Source organism: Mus caroli, unplaced genomic scaffold (assembly GCF_978045245.1).
Source record: "Mus caroli unplaced genomic scaffold, Mus_caroli_1 scaffold_8, whole genome shotgun sequence".
Classification (NCBI taxonomy): domain Eukaryota; kingdom Metazoa; phylum Chordata; class Mammalia; order Rodentia; family Muridae; genus Mus; species Mus caroli.
Window position 1 is genome coordinate 122,832,699 of NW_028227263.1, and position 21,796 is coordinate 122,854,494.

The following is a 21,796-nucleotide window of genomic DNA, read 5'->3' on the forward strand; positions in this document are numbered from 1 at the left end:
CTGTTGGTTTAAGGGCATTAGAAGCCCAAAATAACCAGGGGGAAGTCTGAGCTTCCAGTTCAATGGAATGTTTGTTGTAGCTCCTGGTAGGAGCACTCCCCTCTCTGGAGCCAAAACTTCTAGGCCAGCAGAACCTACTAGAGTTATGGGGACAGGAAGCAAAAATTTTCCTAGAGGGTCACTAGGAGTGATAGTAAGTGGAACTATTCCCTTTTCCACCTCTTGATTCCTGGACCCATGAATCCTGGCTATGGGTGAAACTGTACCATATATCGAGCGCTGATTCAAAGCATATACTGCCTTCTGAAGAACTCTACCCCAGCCTTCCAAGCTGTTACCACCTAATTGGCGCTGTAACTGCATCTTCAAAAGGCCATTCCATCTTTCTATCAGACCAGCTGCTTCAGGATGATGGGAAATGTGGTAAGACCAGTGAATTCCATGATCGTGGGCCCACTGTCATACTTCTCTGGCTGTGAAAGGAGTTCCTTGGTAAGAAGCAATACTGTGTGGAATACCATGACGATAGATAAGGCATTCTGTCAGTCCGTGAATGGTGATTTTAGCAGAGGCATTACATGCAGGAAAGGCAAATCCATAACCAGAATAAGTATCTACTCCAGTAAGAACAAAACGCTGTCCTTTCCATGAAGGAATTGGTCCAATGTAGTCAACCTGCCACCAGGTTGATGGCTGGTCACCTCGAGGAATGGTGCCATATCTGGGGCTCAGTGTTGGTTTCTGCTGTTGGGAGATCTGGCATTCAGTAGCAATCTTGGTGAGTGGAAGCCCGTGTTGCTGAGCCCAAGCATAACCTCTATCTCGACCACCATGGCCACTTTGTTCACGTGCCCATTGAGCAATGACAGGGATGGCTGGGGAGAGACGCTGACTGTCCACAGAGTGGATCATCTTATCCACTTGATTCAATGCTGCCACCTGGCCCTTGTTACCTCGGAATCTAACTAAACCCAGTGAATTTAATTCATCTAATTGAGCAGAAGCATCTCCAATGCTAAGGTCTGGCACAAGGAAAAGGGAAAGAACAAAACCCTTCAAATGTGCTGGTGCCCCTCTCACCAATTTGCGTCTTATAGAGCTGGTGAAGGGCATATCTTCAGGACTTTCCCATTGTGGACAATTAGGCTTACACAATATATCCACTCTAGCATTGCAATTTCCCTAAGTCTTAAAATCCCTTCATCAACACTAAGCCACGGAATATCAGGCATCTCCAAGTTCAGGCATCTCCAAGTCATTTCCAGTAGGCCATCTTTTGATAAACACCTCAGCCAATCATTCAAACAAACTTTTGACACCTTTTTAACTATTCGAGCTTCTGTATTAAACCTAGAATCTCCACTCAGAGAGCCCATGTCAATAAACTCAGCCTGCTCTAGTTTTATGTTCCTTCCGCCCTTATCCCACACCCTTAAAATCCATTCCCACACATGTTCACCAGGTTTCTGCTTGAATGAATTAGCAAACTCATGGAGCTCCTTAGTAGTGTATCAAATTTCCTCATGGCCTACACTTTCTACCTCCCCTCTAGGAGCCTGTTTTGCTTTGAGTCTGGTTACAGGTCTAGAAGAAACTATTGGTGGGTCTTGAGAAACATCAGTATTGTCTTGTCTGACTTTTTTTTTGAAAGTCATTGCTGGTTTATCAGACTCTGCAAAATTAATTTCCTCATGTGGGGAAGGCATTATTTCAAGGGGTGGGGCTGAGGGTACTACTTCCACAGGTAGGGCAAACCCTTGAGAATCTGAAGATTCAAAATTCTCAGCTTCAACATGGTCTTCCCACACATCCCCGTCCCACGTAATAGGATCCCATTCTTTGCCAATTAGTGCCCTTACTTTAACTGTCGACACACTCTGAGGCTGAGACTTGAATTTTCGCTGTAGTTCAGCCAACCTTACAATGAGGGTTTCAGTTTGATTTTCTGCAACTTGAGCTCTATTGTTGCAAGAGAGAAGATTCTCTTCAAGGACACAGTTAGCAACTTTTAGATCATTTACTTGTGTCTGGAGCCTTTTGATTTTATCACACAACTCCTTCCTTTCATTCATCATTTTCCCCCAGATAATAAGAGCAGCCAGCCAGTAAAATCATTTTCTGATTTTTCCCCCATCTTGTAGAAAGCTTTGTGTACTGAATCACCTAATTCATTAAAAAAAAAATCAAGGGCATTAGCTTCTTTAAGTTTGAAATATAGTTTCAACCATGGGTCTTCAAAATTCTCTGACCTCCCAGGAGGGAGAGAATCTGGAAAGGTTTCAGTAGTTGAAAGTGCTGGTGGATCAACAAGCCAATTCCAGTATTTTAAAGACTCATCCTTGTACTTCTGTTACTCTAGAACCACTCCTGGTACCAACTTCTGTATTAGTCAGGGTTCTCTAGAGTCACAGAACTTATGGATAGTCTCTATATAGTAAAAGAATTTATTGATGACTTACAGTCGGCAGCCCAATTCCCAACAATGGTTCAGTTGCAGCTGTTAATGGAAGTCCAAGGATCTAGCAGTTAGTCTCACACAGCAAGCAGGCAAAGGAGCAAGAGCAAGACTTCCTTCTTCCAATGTCCTTATATTGTCTCCAGCAGGTGTAGCCCAGAGTAAAGGTGTGTTCCACCACACCTTTAATCCCAGATGAAAGGTGTAGCCCAAATTAAAGGTGTGTTCTGTCACACCTTTAATCCCAGATGACCTTGAACTCAGAGATTTAATCTTCTGGAATCCATAGCCACTATGCTTCAAGATCTCCATACCAAGATCCAGATCAGAATATTCTATCTCAAGCCTCCAGATAAGGGTCACTGGTGAGCCTTCCAATTCTGGATTGTAGTTCATTCCAAATATAGTCAAGTTGACAACCAGGAATAGCCACTACAAGGAGTCTTAGAGATGCAAGTATCACCAAAAGAATATAAAAAATGGATTTGCAGGCACAGAAGATACTATATAAAACAATGACAAAACAATCAAAGAAAATGCAAAATGCAAAAAGATCCTAACTTAAAATACCCAGGAAATCCAAAACACAAAGAGAAGACAAAACTTATGAATAATAGGTATAGAGGAGAGCAAAGATTCACAATTTAAAGGACCAGTAACTTTCTTCAACAAAATTATAGAAGAAAACTTCCCTAACTTAAAGAAAGACATGCCCATTAATATTCAACAACCCTATAGAACACCAAATAAATTGGATCAGAAAAGAAATTCCTCCAGTCACATAATAATGAAAACACAATATTAAAAGCATTAAGGGAAAAAGGTCAGGCAACAAATAAATATAGACCTATCAGAATTACACCAGACTTCTCACCAAATATTATGAAAGCCAGCAGATCCTGGGCAGATGTCATACAAACCCTAAGAGAATACAAATGCCAGCCCAGGCTAATATACCCAGCAAAACTCTTGAAGGAGGAAAATTACTGGCCACCTGAACTCTTCAACTCAGAGTCCTACCCCTCCCATCTGGAGATTGTTCCCGGAACACTCCTGAACTCTTCACCCCAGAGTACATTCCTGAACTCTTCACCCCAGAGTCCGACCCCCTCCCAACTGAAGACTGTTCCAAGAACATTTTTTAGATAAAGGTTTCCTGGAACAACCCCAAGAACATTTTTGAGATAAGGGCCTCCTGGAACAACCTCAGAATGTTCCAATAGATCGGGTACAATGACAAATATAGGACACGACCCCTTGGTTACGTAAAGCCCCTTGGAAAGCCCCTTGGAAAAACCCTTGGCAAAACCCCTTAGTTACGCAAACTTGTACTTTTCCTACCCTGCTCCCCCCTTGGCTTTTTCCTATATAAGCCTGTGAAAAATTTGGGTCGGGGTCGATTCTCCTCTACACCATGCCTGGTGTATGAGTTTCGACCCCAGAGCTCTGGTTTATGTGCTTTTTATGTGCTTTCTTGTTGTTGCTTTATTAAATCTTACTCTCTACATCTTAAGTTCGGTCTCAGTGTCTTCTTGGGTACGCGGCTGTCCCGAGGCTTGAGTGAGGGTCTGCCCTCCAGGGGTCTTTCATTTGGTGCATTGGCTGGGAAACAGCGCGACCACCCAGAGGTCCTGGACCCACTCAGAGGTAAGATTCTCTGTTCTGTCTTGGTCTGGTGTCTGTATTCTGTTTCTGGAGGCCAGGAAGGTCTCAATCTGTAGGCCTTGGAGAGGCCATCTGATTCTGTATCTGGTGCGATCGCAGTTTCGGTTTTGCGGACGCTGTACCGCGCTCCGAGAGGGAGCGCGGGGTGGATAAGGATAGATGTGTCCGGTGTCCACCGTCCGCTCACCCTGGCAGACGTCCCAGGCGGAACAGGGGAGGACCGGGGACGCCTGGTGGACCCCTCTGAAGGCCAAGAGACCATCACTTTGGTGGAAGGTCTCAATCGGCCGGCCTTGGAGAGGCCATCTGATTCTGTAAGTTGCCTGTGGTCGACGCGAAGTCGCCGCTGTTTTTGGTTTCTTTTTTGTCTCAGTCTCGTGTCCGCTCTTGTTGTGTCTGCTATTAATCTAGAAATGGGACAATCTGCCTCCTCTCCCCTGTCTCTAACTCTGGAGCATTGGGGAGAGGTGAGGGTCAGAGCTCACAACCAGTCGGTGGAGGTTAGAAAAGGTCCTTGGCAGACCTTCTGCACCTCCGAGTGGCCGACATTTGGAGTGGGCTGGCCACCAGAGGGTGCTTTTGACTTGTCACTAATCGCCGCCGTCAGGCAAGTTGTTTTTCAGGAAGAAGGAGGTCACCCTGATCAGATCCCCTACATTGTGACTTGGCAGAATCTTGTTCAGTTCCCACCTCCGTGGGTCAAGCCTTGGATTCCAAATCCTTCGAAACTGACGGTCGCGGTTGTCCAGTCCGATGCAGCCGGAAAATCCGGTCCCTCAGCACCCCCCAAGATTTATCCAGATGTTGATGACCTCCTCTGGATGGACTCCCAACCTCCCCCTTACCCCCTGCCCCAGCAGCCGCCTGCGGCCGCCCCGCCACAAGGACCAATAGCGAGAGGGGCACAGGGACCGGCGGGGGGGACTAGGAGCCGCCGAGGCCGAAGCCCTGGGGAGGAAGGGGGGCCGGATTCAACAGTCGCCTTGCCACTTAGAGCACATGTGGGAGGGCCAGCGCCAGGACCTAATGATCTCATTCCTTTGCAGTACTGGCCTTTTTCCTCTTCTGATTTATATAATTGGAAAACTAACCACTCTCCTTTCTCAGAAAACCCCTCTGGGCTTATTGGGCTCCTTGAATCACTTATGTTCTCCCATCAACCCACTTGGGATGATTGCCAGCAACTTTTGCAGGTCCTTTTCACCACAGAGGAGAGAGAAAGGATCCTACTGGAAGCCAGGAAGAATGTCCTGGGACAAGATGGGACCCCCACTAATCTCCCCAATCTTATAAATGAATCCTTCCCCTTGACTCGTCCTAATTGGGATTACAACACTGCGGAAGGTAGGGAGCGTCTCACGGTCTACCGCCGGACTCTAGTGGCGGGGCTCAAAGGGGCCGCACGGCGACCTACTAATTTGGCCAAGGTAAGAGAGGTCCTTCAGGGTCCAGTGGAGCCGCCCTCTGTTTTCTTAGAACGACTAATGGAGGCTTACAGGAGGTATACACCGTTTGATCCCTCTTCAGAGGGTCAAAAAGCAGCCGTGGCTATGGCTTTCATTGGTCAGTCCGCCTCTGATATCAAGAAAAGGTTACAGAGACTAGACGGGCTCCAAGACTATACTTTACAGGATTTAGTGAAGGAAGCTGAAAAAGTGTATCACAAGAGGGAGACAGAGGAAGAGAAGCAAGAGAGAGAAAAGAGAGAGATCGAAGCAAGAGAGAATCGGCGTGATCGCCGCCAGGAGAGAAACTTAACTAGAATTTTGGCCATAGTAGTAGGTGAAAAAAGGGCAGAAAAAGGACAGTCAGGGTACCTGGGCAACAGGGCAAGAAGGCCTCCAGGAGAACAGAAACTTCCACTTGAAAAAGACCAGTGTGCATACTGTAAAGAGAAAGGACATTGGGCCAGAAATTGCCCCAAAAGGAAGCCAAGAGGACCCAAGGTGTTGACTATGGAAGAAGACTAGGGGAGTCGGGGCTCGGACCCCCTCCCTGAGCCTAGGGTAACACTTTCTGTGGGGGGGACTCCTGTTAATTTTTTAATAGACACAGGAGCAGAACATTCAGTCTTGACTAAACTGTTAGGACAATTAGGAAGTAAGAAGACTATGGTAATAGGAGCTACTGGCAGTAAATTTTACCCCTGGACTACTAAGAGAGTTTTGGAAATAGGAAAAAATCAAGTAACTCACTCTTTTCTTGTGATTCCTGAGTGCCCTGCGCCCCTTCTGGGACTAGACTTGTTGACCAAACTTAAAGCTCAAGTTCAGTTCACCTCAAAGGGACCAGAAGTTACCTGGGGAGAGACCCCTATAGCGTGTTTAGTTTTAAATTTAGAAGAAGAGTATCGCCTCCATGAGCAGGGTCCCAAACAATTGCCAGACCCTGAATGGCTATCTGCTTTTTCTGGAGTCTGGGCTGAGCAGGCAGGGATGGGATTAGCTAAACAAGTACCACTGGTCGTGGTAGAGTTAAAAGCCGATGCCTCCCCCGTCTCGGTCAGACAATACCCTATGAGTAAGGAAGCTAAAGAAGGCATCCGGCCACATATTCAGAGACTGATAGAGCAAGGAATTCTAGTGCCTTGCCAATCCCCTTGGAACACACCTCTCCTGCCAGTACGGAAGCCTGGGACTAATGATTATCGACCAGTACAAGATTTAAGAGAAGTTAACAAGAGGGTGCAGGACATTCACCCTACCGTTCCAAATCCTTACAACCTACTGAGTTCCCTCCCGCCAGAGCGGACTTGGTACACTGTCCTAGACTTAAAAGATGCCTTTTTCTGCCTTCGATTACACCCTAATAGCCAGCCACTATTCGCTTTTGAGTGGAGGGACCCAGAAGGAGGATATACGGGCCAGTTAACCTGGATGAGGTTGCCCCAAGGATTCAAGAACTCCCCTACTCTTTTTGATGAAGCGCTCCACCGTGACCTTGCGCCTTTTAGAGCGAAAAACCCTCAGATTTCTCTCTTGCAGTATGTAGATGACTTACTGGTTGCAGCCCCAACTCAGGAACTGTGCCTTGAAGGAACCAAGAAGCTCCTGAATGAACTGGGTGAGTTGGGGTACCGGGTATTGGCCAAGAAAGCTCAGCTATGTCGCACCGAGGTGACCTACCTAGGATACACCCTCCGAGAAGGAAAGCGGTGGCTCACCGAGGCCAGAAAAAAGACTGTGATGCTGATCCCAACCCCTACCACCCCACGCCAAGTACGTGAGTTTCTGGGAACGGCGGGCTTTTGCAGACTCTGGATACCAGGGTTCGCAACACTGGCGGCCCCTCTATATCCACTTACTAAGGAAAAAGTCCCATTCACCTGGACTGAGGAACACCAAAAAGCCTTTGACAGCATAAAGGCAGCCCTGCTTGCAGCCCCTGCTCTGGCCTTGCCAGATTTGACTAAGCCTTTTAACCTATATGTTGATGAGTGGGCTGGAGTAGCTCGCGGGGTCTTGACTCAGACTCTGGGGCCCTGGAAGCGGCCAGTGGCCTACCTATCTAAAAAGCTTGACCCAGTCGCCAGCGGTTGGCCCTCCTGCCTGAAAGCCATTGCTGCAGTAGCCCTGCTTGTTAAAGACGCTGACAAGCTTACTCTGGGTCAGCATGTGACTATAATCGCCCCCCATGCTCTGGAGAGTATTGTACGACAGCCCCCTGACCGATGGATGACTAATGCCCGGATGACCCACTACCAGAGTTTGTTGCTAAATGATCGAGTAACTTTTGCTCCACCTGCCATCCTCAATCCTGCCACCCTCCTCCCCTTGGCGGATGACTCCACTCCTGTACATCAATGTGCTGATGTCCTGGCTGAAGAAACTGGAACGAGGAGGGATCTGACTGATCAGCCTTGGCCAGGTGTGCCTGCCTGGTACACAGATGGTAGCAGCTTTGTGGTGGAGGGAAAAAGAAGAGCAGGAGCGGCAGTGGTAGATGGAAAACAGGTAATTTGGGCGAGTGGTCTTCCAGAAGGAACTTCGGCTCAGAAGGCTGAACTCCTGGCGCTAACCCAAGCCCTGCGGTTGGCTGAAGGTAAGGCGATCAACATTTATACTGATAGCCGCTATGCTTTCGCTACAGCCCATATCCATGGGGCCATCTACCAACAGAGGGGGCTACTTACCTCGGCAGGTAAAGACATTAAAAACAAAAAAGAAATTCTGGCCCTCCTAGAGGCTATACATATGCCAAAGAAAGTGGCTATTATCCATTGTCCGGGCCACCAAAAAGGACAGGATCCCGTGGCCCGAGGAAACCAGATGGCTGATGTAGCAGCAAAGCAGGCAGCTCAGGGGGTAACAATCATGATAGAAAGAGGCAGGCCCCTGCCAGAGCCCTCATCGGCAACCAGTCCTAATTATACTTACTCTGATGAAGATTTTAAACTATTAGATTCCATGGTTTGTCGCAAACAGGCGCAGGAATTCAATTTTAGGGGGCTAGCGCGGACTGTAGATGGGCGCATTATTTTACCTACAAAAGAAGGAAGAGACTATGTCCAAAAATTACATCAACTGACTCATCTGGGATCTGATAAACTCCTACAGCTGATCAAGGGTTCCGATTATTATATTTTAAAACTCAACTCGGTAGTACAACAGGTAATTGACTCCTGCCAGGCTTGTGCTCTCACCAATGCTGCCTGACCTTACAAAGAACAAGGAAAGAGACAACGAGGAGATCGCCCCGGAGTTTACTGGGAAGTGGACTTCACTGAAATTAAACCAGGAATGTATGGCAACAAGTACCTGCTGGTATTTATAGACACCTTTTCCGGATGGGTAGAGGCTTTTCCCACTAAGTCTGAAACTGCTCAGGTGGTAACCAAGAAAATCCTTGAAGAAATCCTACCCCGGTTTGGGATCCCCAAGGTAATTGGCTCAGACAACGGGCCCGCTTTTGTTGCCCAGGTAAGTCAGGGATTGGCCTCACAATTGGGGACTGATTGGAAGTTACATTGTGCTTATAGACCCCAGAGCTCAGGGCAGGTAGAAAGAATGAACAGGACTCTAAAAGAGACCCTAACTAAATTAGCTATTGAGACCGGAGGTAAAGACTGGGTGACCCTCCTTCCCTTTGCGCTTCTTAGAGTCCGAAACACACCTGGACGTTTCGGTCTTACCCCTTATGAAATTCTACATGGGGGACCGCCCCCCTTGACTGAGTCTGGCGGGATATTGGATCCCTGTGTTGACTCTTCCTCACCCTCTGCTCTGTTTACCCATTTAAAGGCCTTAGAAGTTGTCAGAACACAGATCTGGGACCAGATCAAAGAAGCTTATGCACCGGGGACTACAGCAGTGCCCCACGGGTTCCAGGTTGGAGATTCGGTCCTTGTCAGACGACATCGCACTGGCACTCTTGAGCCTCGGTGGAAAGGACCATATCTGGTGCTGTTAACAACTCCCACGGCAGTAAAGGTAGACGGAATTGCCGCCTGGATCCATGCCTCCCACGTCAAGAAGGCTCCTAGCCAGGGTAGAGGCAACCATGAAGACAACTGGACGGTGGCAACTACTGACAATCCTCTTAAACTTCGCTTGTGTCGCGGGTGCCACCCTAAGCCTAGGGAACCACAACCCTCATGCTCCAATTCAACAGTCTTGGGAAGTGCTTAATGAGGAGGGAAACATTGTATGGGCAGTCACTGCATTCCATCCCCCTTGGACTTGGTGGCCTGATCTCACACCTGACATCTGTAAGTTAGCAGCAGGATCTCCCAATTGGGACCTCCCCGATCATACCAATCTTAGTAACCCACCCCCTGAAGAGCGGTGTGTTCCGAGTGGAATAGGGAACACGTATGGATGTTCGGGGCAGTTCTACCGAGCTAATCTTAGAGCTGCACATTTTTATGTTTGCCCCGGTCAGGGTCGGAGTGGGAGGCTTCAACAAGAATGTGGAGGGGCATCAGATTATTTTTGTGGTAAATGGACATGTGAAACGACAGGGGAAGCCTACTGGAAGCCTTCCTCTGACTGGGACCTAATCATGGTAAAACGAGGTAGTGGTTATGACAGGCCAAACCAAGGAGAAAGAAACCCCCATAAATATCCAGAGAGTGGGTGTGCTCTTAAAAACAGCCCCCCAGGACCATGCAAAGGTAAATACTGCAACCCCCTACTTATAAAATTCACCGAAAAAGGGAAACAAAATCGTTTGAGTTGGCTTAAAGGAAATAGGTGGGGTTGGCACGTATACGTTCCACCAAGAGACCCTGGGTTCATTTTTATGATCAGACTGACGGTGAGAGACCTGGCGGTAACACCCATAGGGCCCAACAAAGTCCTTATAGAACAGGGCCCCCCAGTCGCACCGGCTCCCCCAAAAGTCCCGGCCGTACCAGCTCCACCAACTCCACAGCCCAACACAGTGGGACCCTCCCTAAGGACTAATACTCCCCTCATAAAGCCAACCTTAGCTTCCCCACCGCCCCTAGATACAGAGAGCCATCTGGTCAGTCTAGTCCAAGGAGCTTTTTTAGTTTTAAATAGGACTAATCCTAATATGACTCAATCATGTTGGTTATGCTATGCCTCTAGGCCCCCTTATTATGAAGGAATTGCTCAGATCAGGACTTATAATACTACTTCAGATCATTCTCAATGCCTTTGGGGAGAAAACAGAAAGTTGACTCTGGCAGCGGTTTCAGGAAGTGGGCTTTGTTTAGGCCAGGTACCTCAAGATAAAGGGCACCTCTGTAATCAGACCCAGAACATCCAGCCTAACAAAAGTGGTCAGTATCTAGTGCCCCCCATAGACACAGTATGGGCTTGCAATACCGGTCTCACTCCTTGTGTATCTATGTCTGTTTTTAATAGTTCCAAAGATTTCTGCATTTTAGTTCAACTTATTCCTAGACTCCTGTATCATGATGATAGCTCCTTTTTAGACAAATTTGATCACCGGGTCCGCTGGAAAAGAGAACCCGTTACCTTAACTTTGGCAGTACTTTTAGGATTGGGAGTAGCAGCAGGAGTAGGTACAGGAACCGCTGCCTTAATTAAGACCCCCCAATACTATGAAGAATTATGTACAGCTATGGATGTTGATCTTAAAACTATGGAACAGTCTATAACCAAATTAGAAGAATCTTTGACTTCCCTGTCCGAAGTAGTGTTACAAAACAGGAGGGGATTAGACTTATTATTCCTTAAAGAAGGAGGACTCTGTGCTGCCCTAAAAGAAGAATGTTGTTTTTATGTTGACCATTCAGGAGTAATCAAAGATTCTATGGCCAAACTTAGAGAACGCCTAGATATACGTAAAAGAGAAAGAGAAAGCCAACAAGGATGGTTCGAAAGCTGGTTTAATAAGTCCCCTTGGCTCACCACTCTCCTCTCCACCATAGCAGGACCCTTAATTACACTTATGCTTTTGCTTACTTTTGGCCCCTGCATCCTCAATAAGTTAGTAGCTTTTATTAGAGAAAGAATAAATGCAGTGCAAGTTATGGTACTAAGGCAACAATATCGGGTCCTTCAAGAGGCCGAAAACTCGCTCTAAGATTAGAGCTACTTACTAAAAGGAGTGGGGAATGAAGGAGGAAAATTACTGGCCACCTGAACTCTTCAACTCAGAGTCCTACCCCTCCCATCTGGAGATTGTTCCCGGAACACTCCTGAACTCTTCACCCCAGAGTACATTCCTGAACTCTTCACCCCAGAGTCCGACCCCCTCCCAACTGAAGACTGTTCCAAGAACATTTTTTAGATAAAGGTTTCCTGGAACAACCCCAAGAACATTTTTGAGATAAGGGCCTCCTGGAACAACCTCAGAATGTTCCAATAGATCGGGTACAATGACAAATATAGGACACGACCCCTTGGTTACGTAAAGCCCCTTGGAAAGCCCCTTGGAAAAACCCTTGGCAAAACCCCTTAGTTACGCAAACTTGTACTTTTCCTACCCTGCTCCCCCCTTGGCTTTTTCCTATATAAGCCTGTGAAAAATTTGGGTCGGGGTCGATTCTCCTCTACACCATGCCTGGTGTATGAGTTTCGACCCCAGAGCTCTGGTTTATGTGCTTTTTATGTGCTTTCTTGTTGTTGCTTTATTAAATCTTACTCTCTACATCTTAAGTTCGGTCTCAGTGTCTTCTTGGGTACGTGGCTGTCCTGAGGCTTGAGTGAGGGTCTGCCCTCCAGGGGTCTTTCACTCTCAATAACCATAAATAGAGAAACCAAGTTATTGCATGACAAAAACAAATTTACCCAATATCTTTCTACAAATACAGCCATTCAAAGGATAAAAAAAGGGAAAAGTCCAACACAAGGAGGGAAACTACACCCTAGATAAAGCAAGAAAATATTGCCTTTTAACAAACCAATAAGTACATATCCAGAAAAAAACCTAATTCTACCTCTAACAAAATATAACAGAAGCCAACAGTCTTTTTTCCCTTAATATCTCTTAATATAAATAGACTCAATTACCCCACTAAAAAGACATAAAGTAAAAAACTGGATACTTAAACAGGACCCAACATACTATTGCATACAGGAAACCCACTATTGTGACAGAGACAGACACTACCTCAGGTTAAAAGGCTGGAAAGGAAATTCCAAGCAAATGGTTCCAATAAACAAGCCAAAGCAGCCATTCTGATATTGAATAAAATCGATTGTCAACATAAAGCAAGGAATAAAAAGTGAAGGAAGGGTACTTCATACACATCAAATGAAAAATCTACCAAGAAAAACTCCCTATTCTGAATTTTATGTTCCTATGCAAGGGACCCACATTCATGAAAGAAACTTTACTAAATCTCAAAGCTCACATTACATCACACACAATATTATTGGGAGACTTCAACACCCTACTCTCAGCAATGGACAGATCATGGAAACAGAATCTAAACAAATACACTGTGAAACTAACAGAAGTTATGAAACAAATAGATTTAACTGATATCTATATAAATTTTTACCTTAAAACAAAAGAATATACCTTCTTCTCAGCACCTCATGGTGCCTTCTCTAAAATTGACCATATAATTGGTAACAAAACAGGCCTCAACAGATACAAGAAGATTGAAATAACCGCATACAGCCTATCAGATCACCATGGACTGGACCTGGTCTTCAGTAACAACATAAACTATAGAAAAGCCACATTTAAGTGGAAGCTGAACAATGCTCTACTCAATGACAACTTGGTCAATTAAGAAATAAATAAAGAAATTAAAGACTTTTTAGAGTTTAATGAAATTAAGCCACAATGTACCCAAACTTTTGGAACACAATGAAAGCAGTGCTAAGAGGAGAACTCATAGATATGAGTGCTTAAAAAAGAACCTGGAGAGAGCATACACTAAGAGCTTCACAACACATCTGAAAGCACTAGAATAAAAAGAAGAAAATTTACCCAAGAGGAGTAGATGGCAGGAAATGATTAAACCCAGGACTGAAATCAACCAAATGGAAACAAAAAGAAGAATACAAAGAATCAACCAAAACAGGAGCTGGTTATTTGAGAATCTCAACAAAATAGATATACCCTTTGCCACTCTAAATAGAGGGCACAGAGAGAGTATCCTAATAAACAAGGTCAGAAATGGAAAGGGAGTCACAAGAGAAAATGAGTAAATCCAAAAATCATCAAATCCTACTGTAAAAGCCGAAACTCAACAAAACTGGAAAGCCTGGATGAATGGACAATTTTCTAGACAGATACCAGGCACCAAAATTAAATCAGAATTAGATTAATGAAATTCCATATCCCCTAATGAAAAAGAAACTGTCATTAATAGTATCCCCCCCTCCCCCAAAAAAACCCTGGACCAGATGAATTTAGTGCCAAGTTCTATCAGACCTTCAAAGACCAAACTCAAACTATTCTACAAAAAAGAAACAGAAGGAACTCTACACAATTCCTTCTATGAAGCCACAATTATTCTGAGACCTAAACCAAACAAAGACCAAACAAAGAAAGAGAACTTTACAGCAATTTCTATATGAACACCCATGCAATAATACTCAATAAAATTCTCTCAAACCAAATTCAAGAACGCATCTAAATGATCATCCATCATGATCAATTAGGCTTCATCCCAGAGATGCAGGGATGGATAATATACAGAAGTCCATCAACATAATCCACTGTATAAACAAACTCAAAGAAAAAAAAATATGATCATTCATTAGATACTGAGAAAGTCCTAGTAAGAGCAATTAGGCAACAAAAAGAGATCAATGCGATATAGATTGGAAAGGAAGAATACAAGATTATACTATTTGCAGATTATATGACAGTATACTTAAGTCACCCCAAAAGTTCCACCAGAGAACTCCTGAACCTGATAAACAACTTCAGAAAAGTAGCTGACTATAAAGTGGACTCAAACAAACCAGTAGCCTTTCTCTACACAAAGGATAAGCAGACCGAGAAAGAAAATAGAAATATAACAACTTTCACCATATTCACAAATAATATAGGATACCTTTCCATGACTCTAACTAAGTCTCTGAAAAAAAGAAATTGAAGATATCAGAAGATGGAAAGATCTCCCATGCTCATGGATTGGCAGGATTAATATAGTAAAAATTACAATCTTGCTGAAAACAAAATATAGACTAAATGCCATCCCCATCAAAATTCCAACTCAATTCTTCACAGACCTAGAAAGAGCAATTTCCAAATTCATATGGAATAACAAAACACCCAGTATAGTGAAAACTATTCTCAACAATAAAAGAACCTCTGGTGGAATTACCATGCCTAACCTCAAGCTTTACTACAGAGCAATTGTGATAAAAACTGCATGGTATTGGTACAATGACAGGCAGGTAGATCAATGGAATAGAAATGAAGTCCCAGAAATGGACCGACACGTATAGTCCACTTGATGTTTGACAAAGGAGCTAAAACCATCCAGTGGGAAAAAGACATCCTTTTCAACAAATGGTGCTGGCTGTACTAGTGGTATGATTTAGAAGGATGCAAATTGATCCAAGTCCAAGTGGATCAAGGATCTCCACATGAAACCAGATACACTGAAAGTTATAGATGAGAACGTGGGTAACAGTGTAGAGCACATTGGCACAGGATTAAATTTCCTGAACAGAACACCAATAACCTACGCTTAAATAATCAAAAATTTAAAAATGGGACCTCATAAAATTGCAAAGCTTCTGTAAGGCAAAGGACAGTGTCAATGAGACAAATCTGCAACCCAGAGATTGGGAAAAGATCTTTACCAGTCAAACACAGGTTATAGGGCTAATATTCAATATATACAAATAACTGAAGAAATTAAAATCCAGCAACCAAATAATCCTATTTAAAATTGGTTACAGAGCTAAAAAATGAGTTTTCAACCAAGGAATATCACATGACTGAGAAGCACCTAAAGAAATGTTCAACATCATTAATCATCAGGGAAATTCAAATCAAAACGACTCTGAGATTCCACCTCACACCAGTCAGAATGGCTAAGATCAAAAACTGAGTTGACTGCAGATTCTGGCAAGAATGTTGAGAAGGAGAACACTCCTCCATTGCTGGTGGGATTTCAAGCTTGTACTACCACTCTGGAAATAAGTTTGGTGCTTCCTCAAAAAATTAGACAAAGTACTACCTGAGGACCCAGCTATACCACCCCTGGACATATACACAAAAGATGCTCCAACTTATAACGAGGATACATTGGGGGTTTTCAGAGGGGAAACCTGTAAAGGGGATAACACTTGAAATGTAAAGACAATATCATATATATATATATATATATATATATATATATATATATTGCTCTAGATGATATAACTCAGATCCCAATTTCACAATCATGGTTTGTACTCATTTATATGTGGATATTATATATAAAGTACATGGTACTTTCCAGAAAACCAAAGAAGCTTTAAAATAAGTCCCAAATGATGATGCTTGAATTTCTTTCACAAAGTGAAATAAAATAGACAAATAAGGCAGGTGAAGGAAGGGAACATGATGGTAGGAAGAAGGGGGTGGGGAGTTGGGGATGTTCATGACTAGGTATGGGAAGTTACAGAAGTGAGGGCCAGAAGGCTGGCATAATGAATGGAAATCAGCTTTTGAAATGGGATGGGGTTTGGGGCGCATTTTTAGGAGGTGCCAGAGACCTAGGATTGGGAAGGCACCTAAGAGTCTATGGGTTTGACTTTAGTTGGTACTCCTAGTGGTTGGTACATAGATTCTGAAATAGCCATTTCCTGTAAACAGTCCAGACACACAGTGATGTTATACAGACACAGGTGTACCCACAAAATTTATGACATGAAATTTGTCCTGTATAGGAGAAATGAAGAGACAAAGATGGACTAAAGATGAAGAGATTGGGCATCCAATAACTGGCCCAACTTGAGACACATCCCATGGGCATGTACCAGTATCTCACAATATTAATGATTCTTTGTTATGCTTACAGATAGGAGTCTAGCATAACTGTATTCTGAGAGGATCCTCCAAGCAGCTGACTGAAACTGATTCAGAGCCCCGCAGCCAAAGACAGTTCTGAGCTTGAGGAGTCTCATGGAAGAGTTGGGGAAAGTAGTGAGGCTCCTGAAAGGGAGAGGAACTCCATAGGAACAGGAAGACTGACACAGTCAAGTAACTTGGATAATTGGGGTTTCTTGAAGAATGAAACAGTAACCAAAGAGGATATTGGGATTGAATCTAGACCCCTCACACACATAGATAGCAGATGTGAAATGTGGCCTTCATACAGATCCACCCAACAACTGGAACAGGAACAGTTCCTAAATATGTTGCCTGCCCGTGGATCCTGTTTCCAAAACTGGGCTGTCTTGTGGGGCATTTTGTGGAAAACATGCACCAAGCCCATCAGAAAATTAATGTGCCTGGTTTAGGAGATACCAAAGGAAAGGCCTTCAACTTCTCAAAGGAGAAGGGGAGGGATGATAGTGGGTTGGATTTTATGAAAGGAGACTAGGCAGTGTGAGGTAGCATTATGATGCAAACTGGGCAAATATATTAATTAATAGAAAAAAGGAGAAAGAAAATGAAAACTAGGACTTAGTTTTCATTTTCAGTGATAAAAAGCAAAATTCATGGGAAAAGAAGCAAGACTTTCTTTTGCATAGTAAATGCACCTGTATGCATGAGAAGCAAGTTTCATTGTATAGTATATTTTCCTAAGTAACATGCCAGCATTTGGGATTAATACATGTGGAAATAAGCACAAAATGCAGCATAATATATTATTTTTGTTCAGGTATTTTATTTTGTTCTAGGTCAAACACACATCTCCTTTTGCTACTAAAATTTGTGTCTGACAATTGACATTAAATGTGGATTATTAGCCCCATGGATTTGAGATAAAATGTCTAAAAATACCTCAAATAAAAAGAATTATTTTGTTCAAGATAGCAGCCCTATGAAAATGAAAAGATTATCAAGAATATGTACTCTAGTATTATCTTTCATCTTCTAACACAGCAAAACTAAAGCAAATACTTCATAAAATAATTTGAATTTTTGTGATTACTGGCTTCTGTTGTCATTTCTTATTTCCTTTCTCAAGGAGCAGAGAAATATGAAACAGTTTCTCTGCATCAGAGGCTCATCTGGATATGCAGCTATAGTATGAGCAGCAAAGTATTGCACGACAATCTAACCACCTCAAACTCCATAGTGCTCATATTATACTAGTGGGCTGTATTGGTAATTCTGCAACCCAAATATGCCCCAGCAATGAAAGCACTACTCAATTAATATGAATACAAACTGTGCACCTAGATTGGGCAGATCTACCAATTCACTACCATCTTTCCTATCTATGAGACCCCTTATAACTTGCAGTTTCTCCAGGCCATATGCTTCTGCTCTACTTTCCTTCATCCCTTCCTTCCTCCTCCTCCTCCATCCTTCTCTCTCTCTCTCTCTCTCTCTCTCTCTCTCTCTCTCTCTCTCTCTCTCTCTCTCTCTCTCTCTCTCTCTCCTCTCTCCCAACCCTCCTCCTTCTCTCTCCTAAAATTCAGCTCCACATTCCCTTCCTCTGCTCATCACTAGCTATAGCCTTTATTTTACCTATTAAAATGGGAAAATGGTTTACAGGAAACCACCTGAGTGCTGACTCATTGCTGGTTCACAACCCTTCCCAAGAGAACAGAATTAACATCAAATTACATATAGCACTAAGGCTCTCGACAACAGTTGGCCAAGAAACATGTTAAATGCATTCCCAGAAACCAGAACATTGATGGCTGTTAGGAGAGTTATGAGGAATGTTTGTCACTTGGACTGTCATTTTCAGCAGCTGAATAGCAGAGAACAAGGATCCTTGGGATCCCTAAAGATCAACAGTAATGGAGAAAAGGTAGGGAAGCTTACATCCAAAATTTGTTTGACACGTCTCAACCAGAGCCGAGAGTCCACAAAAGAAATGTGACAGAACGTACAAATACAGTCTAGAAGATAACAGGTCACAAATGTGACCACCAGCATCAGGATGGTGTGGGATGCTCTAGTCTCAGCATGAACTCTGAGCTTCTGATTGGGGGATTGAATATGCTGCAGTCTTTGGTGGTGTCTGTTCAGGAGAATCACCATGGAGACACTGCTCCAGATGATGATGCTGATGAACACCGCATCATGGGCAAATGACAAGATGTGCATGCCTATACTGAAACCAGAGGTGGAGCAAACCCATTTGTTTTTAGTATTGGTATCATTGTATGTTTTCTGAGGACCACTGACTTTCATTGGAATATGAGCATTATTTACGACACTGAACAACCAACAACTATAACAAGTATACCTCACAAATTTGGGAGCTCTTCCACGGAGCATCACCCTACCCCAGGTACCAGGAGCAAGAGTGACAAACTGATAAGTGCTCAGAAAGCAGGTGGAGCACATGTTTGTACTTCGAGCCACCAGGCAAATGAAGTACCCAAGTTTACATTTTAGATCAGTTGGGGGCTCCTTTGGAACAAAAACTGTCATATTGTTTGGAAATGCAAAGAAGAGAATCAAGATATTGCCCACAGCCAAGTTGGCTAGAATGACTTTTATGGGTCTCTGTTGAGATCCATTCAAGATTGGAGATAAATTGTGAACAATCAGAAAAATGTTGACTGCAGTCCCAACCCCAACCTGGCAAAGCAAGAGGATCTGAAGAGCCACTTCCTCTGTGATTTTCACAGATTTATTCTGAAGCAACATGGAGACAACTTCATTGGACAACAGAATAGTGATTAGGTTGGCAGTGCTGGTTGAGTCTTCTCAAATCCTGACCTTTTAGATTTATTTGAAGTCATTTTCCCCAACGAAGGGCAGCTCTACTTTATCTGTATGGTCATGTTGACTGCAAACACTGCATGAACATTGATCCAGAATATCAACTTTACAACTATTTTACTTTGTCTTTCCTTATGATGGGTCTGTGTGTATGATGCAACACTATCTCTATTGGTCAATAACATGACCCACATTTTAACCCATATGGGATCTTCATATTTATAAATTAACATTTATAGACAAGCATGTATTTTTGCTTGGTTGGAATTCAGCATTTTTCCTCATGTTATAATAATGTGTTAAGAAGAACAAATTTGGTTTTTGATAGTTGGTTCTGGATCTAATGGTGTCTATTGACTTTTATGGCACTTTTTTCCTGTATTTCCTGTAATTCACAATAGCGAAATATTTATATACATAAAATAAAATAAGTATACCGCAAAATAATAATAATAGGCTGGAGAGATGGCTCAGCAATTAAGGGCACTGTTTGCTGCTCCAGAGGTCCTTAGTTCAATTTCCACCAACCATATGACATCGTCCAACTGTCAGTAAATCCAATTAAAGGGGATGTGGTATTTACTGCTATACCTGCAGGCAAAACACAAATTTTTGAAATACTAAATGAATAAAACTTTAAAGAACAAAATACAAATTTAATCGTTATAATTTTAAAAAAGAATGAAACTGAAGAATGTCCCCCTAAAATAATCCATCTAGTTTTAATAAATTTTTACAATCTTTACCATAATGATAGAATGCAAAATGATTCTGAAAATGTCACTATTATTCTGCTCACATAGAAGAAACTTGAATTACACATATATCATATATGTAGGATAAAAGTGTCTGGAACCCAAGCATATCATTAATTTATAAATATCTGAACTTTATCTATTTTTCTAAGGAATTAGGAATCATTAATTTATAAATATCTGAACTTTATCTATTTTTCTAAGGAATTAGGTGCTGTACACAAAACTGATTAATCTACAGTTTTTGTCATACACAACTGAAATCATTGAAACAATTACAGTTTAAGTGTTTACACACACAGATTCTTTTTTGAAACTCAGTTTCAGATAGATCATGTTTACTCTGAAACTTACTTTGTTTATTTTGCTGTCCATAGGAAAAAATAAGCCATCATCCTACATTTAAAAACCTGTCCTCTCACATATAGTCGTCAGGTGGAAGAAATTTTTCAATGAATCCTGAGCCATGGAATAGACATTTTTTACACAAAGGAAATGACTGACATGATTAGGTAAACTCTGGAGATAAAAAGGAAGTCATTCTAATGATTAATGTTGGTTCTACAAAACACCATTGATTGCATAAGTAATCTAGTCTAAGCAAAAATCTACAATTGCAGGAATCTCACCTACATTTATCAATGATGGAGATGCTCACAGGGATGAAGGCCTACTTCTGAGAGTTACTGCAGAAACAGAGTTCTGAATTCCACTCTGTTTGATGACCTTTTCTGTGTAACTATTTCCGAAGACAGGTCCAAAAGAAATCCTTACCTGCCCCATATTTTCCATGAAGTGATTCACTGATCACTGACTGAGACCCACTATCAGAGCTCATGAAGAGACAGTGTGTGGCCCTGACATCACTCAGAGAGCCCATTACTGTGTTATCTGTGATATTATTTATTGTGTCTGTATGGGGATGTTGCAATACCTCTAATGAAATAAAATACATTTATCCCCAGAGCAAATCATCATTTTCACTTTCTGGTAATTAAGGATGATGCCAAGAGTTTGTTAGATCTTAATGACTAGTCAAGTTTCCTTTAAAAGATCTAAGTTCTGAATTGATGTTGTCATCAAGAGTAGAAAGAGGACACTCGCCAACTGCCCACAACACCCGCCACAGGATCTTAAGACTTCTGGTGAGGGGAGCACAGCTTCTGCTCCAATCCAATTGCGCGGGACCTGAGACTGCATTAGTTAGGGAAGCAGAAACCGGCCTGAGTAGGACCACAGGCCTCATCCGGCTGGATCAGCGCCGGGGTAGCGGGAGCGCAGGGTTGCCTGACACCCGCCAGCTACCCACGACCCCCGCCGCAGGATTTTGGGACTGCTGGTGAGTGGAACACAGCTTCTGCTCCAATCCAATTGCGCGGGACCTGAGACTGCATTAGTTAGGGAAGCAGAAACCGGCCTGAGTAGGGCCACAGGCCTCACCCGGCCGGATCAGCGCCAGGGTAGCGGGAGCGCAGGGTTGCCTGACACCCGCCAGCTACCCACGACCCCCGCCGCAGGATTTTGGGACTGCTGGTGAGTGGAACACAGCTTCTGCTCCAGTCCAATCACGCGGGACCTGAGACTGCTCTGGTTGGGGAGAGAGAAATCCGGCCCACACAGGGCCACAAGCCTCTTCCGGTCAGAAAAGCACCTGAGCAGCTGGGGCGCAGGGTCT

At 43.4% G+C, this 21,796-nt stretch overlaps 1 protein-coding gene across 3 annotated transcripts; it reads right to left on the reverse strand.

Annotated features, from left to right (window-relative positions):
* Positions 1 to 17,345: 17,345 nt before the first annotated feature.
* LOC147003426 (vomeronasal type-1 receptor 4-like) lies at positions 17,346 to 20,988 on the reverse strand. 3 transcript variants are annotated; one of them, XM_085840998.1, is made up of 3 exons: positions 20,755 to 20,975; positions 20,476 to 20,640; positions 17,346 to 19,957 (listed from the first exon to the last, which is right to left on the reverse strand). In XM_085840998.1, exon 3 carries the CDS (start codon positions 19,289 to 19,291, stop codon positions 18,377 to 18,379), a length of 915 nt encoding a protein of 304 aa, XP_085697124.1. In that variant the 5' UTR covers positions 19,292 to 19,957; positions 20,476 to 20,640; positions 20,755 to 20,975; the 3' UTR covers positions 17,346 to 18,376. The 3 variants fall into 3 exon arrangements, with proteins under 3 accessions (XP_085697124.1, XP_085697125.1, XP_085697123.1); XM_085840999.1 differs by lacking the exon at positions 20,476 to 20,640 and having other exon boundaries at positions 20,896 to 20,988; XM_085840997.1 differs by lacking the exon at positions 20,476 to 20,640.
* Positions 20,989 to 21,796: the final 808 nt, after the last annotated feature.

Excerpts from the sequence above, each read along its gene's own strand:
- LOC147003426 (XM_085840999.1), bottom strand. The coding sequence starts at position 19,291 with ATGTTGCTTCAGAATAAATCTGTGAAAATCACAGAGGAAGTGGCTCTT.